Source organism: Egretta garzetta, unplaced genomic scaffold (genome assembly GCF_000687185.1).
Source record: "Egretta garzetta isolate BGI_Z169 unplaced genomic scaffold, ASM68718v1 scaffold608, whole genome shotgun sequence".
NCBI classification, from domain to species: domain Eukaryota; kingdom Metazoa; phylum Chordata; class Aves; order Pelecaniformes; family Ardeidae; genus Egretta; species Egretta garzetta.
In genome coordinates this window covers 384,148-389,355 of record NW_009260498.1, presented here as the reverse complement: position 1 = coordinate 389,355, position 5,208 = coordinate 384,148, and the positions used below count along the sequence as shown (strand labels likewise).

General features: G+C 57.0%; 1 protein-coding gene across 1 annotated transcript in view; it reads left to right on the top strand.

The window, feature by feature from the left end:
• Positions 1-5,208, top strand: part of KCNT1 (potassium sodium-activated channel subfamily T member 1) — a gene marked incomplete at its 5' end in the record, with an annotated part of 24,442 nt that overhangs the window by 12,518 nt on the left and 6,716 nt on the right. Inside the window, 9 exons of the mRNA XM_035900085.1 lie at positions 1,066-1,317; positions 2,231-2,336; positions 2,431-2,603; positions 2,820-2,891; positions 3,178-3,312; positions 3,573-3,684; positions 4,341-4,442; positions 4,564-4,647; positions 5,020-5,169. Coding sequence (XP_035755978.1) covers positions 1,066-1,317; positions 2,231-2,336; positions 2,431-2,603; positions 2,820-2,891; positions 3,178-3,312; positions 3,573-3,684; positions 4,341-4,442; positions 4,564-4,647; positions 5,020-5,169 — 1,186 coding nt within the window. The remainder of the gene's footprint in view (positions 1-1,065; positions 1,318-2,230; positions 2,337-2,430; positions 2,604-2,819; positions 2,892-3,177; positions 3,313-3,572; positions 3,685-4,340; positions 4,443-4,563; positions 4,648-5,019; positions 5,170-5,208) is intronic.

Below are 5,208 nucleotides of genomic sequence, written 5' to 3'. Positions count from 1 at the left end.
GCAGCCTCATCGCCAGTAGGGGTGAGGGGGTGGGGCCTCGGCGGGGTGGGGGGGGGGTCCCTGGGAGGGCAGGGTCGGATCCTGCACACGCCGTTCCGGCTCCTTCCCCAGGTTTGGTTTCATTTTACTTTTTGCAAACTCCTTGCCATGCCCCCGACCTGGGTGTTGCTGGGGAGCCACTGAAAATCCCTTTCCATCCCTTGTCCCAGTTGCTTCACCAGTAAAATATGCGCTGCTCCTTGTACCCTGGGTGCTCTCAGCAAGCTCAAATGTCATTATTAAAGCTCGTGATGTCCATTATCATTAACAGTATTTGCATAAATCCCTCAAGTCCTGGCTGGAAGAATAACTGCTCTTGGCTGCATCCTAAATCACGTTTATGATTCACAGCCCGACGAAGAGCCCAGTTTGCTCTGCAGCGAGTGCTGCATTTTCACAAATAAAAAAATATCATGAGTCATTACTTCCAGCTCGTATCTGGGGAGAAGGAGTTTTAGGGAGGCTGCGCTACACCAGCAGATTATATTTCAGGCAAATAATTTATGCGTTTGTACCCGGGAGCAGCAATTTACATAGATTATTCCCCAGCAAGCTGCAAAGCGCTTTGCTGAACAGCGTATGTCGATGTTCTCATTACGTGGCTTGTTCGCAGAGGGGCCTTTGGCAAAGAGAACCGAGAGGGAGGGAAAGCGCACGAGCGCAAGCCGGGCAGCAGCACCGGGCGAGCCCAGCACCGGGGCTTTGCTGGGCATCTCCCCGCAGTCCTGACCATCTAAAAGTCGCTGTTTGGCCAAGACTCGGAGGGGAGCCTCGGCAGGAGGTGGCCACAGCTGGGGGACGGGGAGGGTGATGCGCCCCGCATGGGAGCAGCTGAGCTGTGTCTCCGGGGAGATGCCCCCCGCCCGGGCGGAGGTCGCTGGTGGGCGCTTTGCCTGCACGCCCCGTGCCCATCAATGGTTTAGCTTCATCTGGGTGGTATTTAATGGGCAGAAGGCACGGCGCCGCCTGCTCCACCTCATCCCGGCGTGATGCTTTGCCGACACCGCTCTCTTCACCTCCTTATAGCGTGTTTGCTGTGCTTCCTTCCCCACCGTGTCCAGGTACAGTAGCCATGGACCTGCAAAACACGGAGTGCCGCCCCGCTAACAGCAGCAAGCTGGCGCTGCCGGCAGAGAATGGCTCAGGCAACCGCCGGCCCAGCATCGCACCCGTCCTCGAGCTGGCCGACACCTCGTCCTTGCTGCCCTGCGACCTGCTCAGCGACCAGTCGGAAGATGAGATGACGCAGTCGGATGAGGAGGGGTCGGCGGTTGTGGAGTGAGTCCCCCGCCTTCGGTCAGGTTGCCCCTCGGATCAGAGAGGGGGACTGTTGTAAATGTTCAGTGGTGCCTGAGGGATGCTCGGGCTCAGCCCCTCTCGGCTTCGAGCACGCCGGTGTCTGCGGCGCGGGCAGTCGCCGCTTGGCCGTAAGCCTTGTGGGCTGCGTTGGAGAAGCCTCCTCTGGGTGTCAGAGAAGTTGCACTGAGCCCAGGCGCTGCTGGGGATGGGCAGGGTTCTTCCCTCAGTCCTCTCCCCTCCCTTCGCTCACCAACGTGAAGAGGATCCGCTTCTCCATTGCACAGAAGTAAAAAATACAAAATAAATGTTGACTGCAGCTTTAAAGCTGTTAATTCATGGCAGCCAGATAAGGCCTCTCTTTGCTGGTTACCTGTTTGGGTGCTATCACAGCGACAGGGGCACCCTACCGAGTATCTGCGAGCTCCGAGCAATTGGCTTTTAATTCACGTCCGCTTTTAGCAGACACGAGATTTCTGCTTCTGGTTCCACCAAAAATACAAATGGTGATTTTTTAAAAATATCTCTTCACCAAAAAAACCTCTAAAAATGGACGATGAGGGCTTTTTTGCTTCTTTACACTGCTCAGCGTCGCCCCGCTGTCCTGGAGCTCGCTGCCCCGTCCCCCTTCAGCAACACTCGATGGTCCTACCCACCGCCCTCTCCCCCCATGCTGGGAACGGTTGCCTCTTCGCAATCTCATGACCTGTTGCATAGCAAAAGTGATTCCCAAATATGTGGTGGGGGGGGAAGTCTCCAGCTGCTGCAGGAGAGTGTTGCAAAGCATTTGCCGGTGATGTGCTTGAGCCCCGGGTCTGCTGCCTTTAAATGTTTTTCCTGTGTATACGCAGAAAGCTCTCCCATCCACGCTGCTGGATTTTTCTCTCTGCCGCAGGTACGTGAAGGGCTACCCACCAAACTCCCCCTACATTGGGAGCTCCCCAACTCTGTGCCACCTTTTGCCCGAGAAAGCCCCTTTCTGCTGCCTGAGGCTGGACAAGGTACGGTGGGGCTGCAGCCCCCCCAAGGAGGAGGACGGGGGGGGGGCGGCTGAGGGCCACGCGCTGAGTCCCCACGCCGCCTTCCACCACACAGGGCTGCAAGCACAACAGCTTTGAAGATGCCAAAGCCTACGGGTTTAAGAACAAACTGATTATTGTTTCGGCGGAGACGGCAGGGAACGGACTGTATAACTTCATCGTCCCCCTTCGCGCGTACTATCGGTCCCGCAAAGAGTTGAACCCAATCGTGTTGCTGCTGGACAACAAGCAAGTACTTTTCCGCACGTGTTTTCCATCGCACCGAGCCCTCCCCGTGGTTTCATGGGCATCGTGTGCTGTGGGGATGGGAGTGTGGGGGAATGGCAGTGCCACAGTTGGGAACCTTGGCTGATGCTGGCTCTGGGGGCTCCTGTGTGGGCTTTGTGCCTGTCTTTGCCCCATGGAATCGCTGAACCACCTTGCTCTCTGTTGCTCTTCCTCCAGGCCCGAGCACCACTTTCTGGAAGCCATCTGCTGTTTCCCCATGGTTTACTACATGGAGGGCACGATCGACAAGTAGGTGTTCCCACGTGTGGCTGTATGGTGATGCCTAAATGTGTTGCATTGACCCCAGTCCAGACTCTTGGGTCATCCCCTGAGAAGCCCCAGGGTTGGTACCATAGAGCTGAGCCCACTCTTGGCTTCTCGGGTTGTTGAACCCCCCCCGGTAGATGGGAGCAGGTGAAGAGCTGGTGGTTGGGAGCAGCCTGGGCTTGCTGTAGCGCTGTACGTCGCAGCGTGCTGCTTCCCTGTGTCGTTTCCAAGGGCTGACCCTGCGCTCTTCTCTTTGGGAACTGTCCAGCCTGGACAGCTTGCTGCAGTGCGGCATCATCTACGCCGACAACCTGGTGGTTGTGGACAAGGAGAGCACGATGAGCGCTGAGGAGGACTACATGGCGGATGCAAAGACGATTGTCAACGTCCAGACCATGTTCAGGTGAGAGGTGGCTGCTGCCCCGGCTCCATCACGGCCACATACTTCCTCTGGAGACAAGACCGGTGCTGGTGGCCGTGGTGGTGGCTGTGGGCAGTGGGACACGTCTGCGGTTGGGCTTGCTCTAGGAAACAGCATCTGATCAGCTATTTCTGACCTCAGACAGGCACGGGGATGGCTTTTGGTCTTCCTCAGGCTTTAAATGCAGCGAGTGCTCTCACTTCTGCGTGAGCTGCAGGACAACAGGTCTCTTTCCATTGCAGGCTCTTCCCCAGCCTCAGCATTATCACAGAGCTGACCCACCCCTCCAACATGAGGTTCATGCAGTTCAGAGCAAAGGACAGTTACTCCCTAGCCCTTTCCAAGCTAGAAAAGGTAAGAGAAGGTCTTCCCCTGCAGGCAGGGCCCGGGAAGTCAATGCTGAGAGTGACTACGCTTGAGGTCCTCAAGGTCCCGTGCTCTTCTGCACACTGCAGCTACCAGACTCAGTGCACATCTACCCGAGAGACCCTGCAGCAAATACGTGGGCAGTCCATCCCTGGACTAGCCACCTCCTTCACATTTATGTGTTTATCTGGTGGCTGGAGTTTGTGCTGCTTTGCCTACTGCTGGGCTGGGCCTCTGGATCAGGTTTAATGCTGTGGCTGCATTAAGGGGGGCAGTGGGGTCGCTGTGCTGAGGCAGATCTCCTGACGAGGGGGGAAGTACCCCTGAAGCAGACACTGGGGCATGCGAAAGGGCCCCATCCAGCTCATGTCAAAAAAAAACCCCAACCGTGTCTCACACATTTCTATGGAGAAAAAAAACCACTTTCACCCAGCGTAAGGATGCTGCCCTGGTTCCCTCCTGGCACACCCCCCCGAAACGCTGCGCTGGTGTCCTCCCGTTTTCATGAGTGTTCTGGTTTCCATGCAACCTGTGGGGGGGGAGGCCACGTGGTTTTGCTTTGCTAAATGCCCCGGAAGGATGTGAACAAGCCCCTGCCAAGGGTGTTTGCCTGCGGGTGCTCACGTCTCCCCTACCTTTTCCAGAAAGAGCGGGAGAACGGCTCCAACCTGGCCTTCATGTTCCGGCTACCCTTTGCGGCCGGGAGGGTCTTCAGCATCAGCATGCTGGACACGCTGCTCTACCAGGTGAGAGCCCGACGGGCTCTGGGTCACGCACCCCTGCAGCTGCGGCCGCCCCTTTGCGCCCCCCCAATGAATAACCGAGCAAACCTTTTCTCCGGCTTCCTGCCCAAATGTCTCCCCCCAGTCATTCGTGAAGGACTACATGATCACCATCACTCGGTTGCTGTTGGGTCTCGACACCACGCCGGGCTCTGGCTACCTCTGTGCGGTAGGTGCTGAGTCCCTCTGGGTTGAAACCATCGGGCCAAGTCATTGTGGATCTGGCGGGATCTGTTACCCAGCACCTGAGGGTGGGGGGTTCCCCTCTTCTGGGGGATGGGGGAGACAACATTAGGTAGAATATGCCAGGTCATTGCTCCCCTGCATCCTACCAAGAGCCCAAAAGCCCAAGAGCTACCAAGCACGGAAGTCCCCCTTCCAAAGACTGGGGTTGGAAATTGCCCCTGGTCTTTTTGTGGAGTCCATCTAGCTTTTGGGGTTGACACAGCTGAGCTGGGTGGAGCTAAGGAGCAGCCCTGAAGTGCTCCTCACCGAGCTCTGCCTGGCACAGGGTGGTTGATGTTTGTCCTCTGTTGCTCAGATGAAGATCACTGAAGATGACCTGTGGATCCGGACATACGGCCGCCTCTTCCAGAAGCTCTGCTCTTCCAGTGCCGAGATTCCCATTGGGATTTACAGGACGGAGTCACACATGTTCGCAACCTCCGAGGTAGGGGCATGGCGGTGGCACGTGCCAGGAAGGGGCTGCTGGTGGTCCCAGCTGAGCATC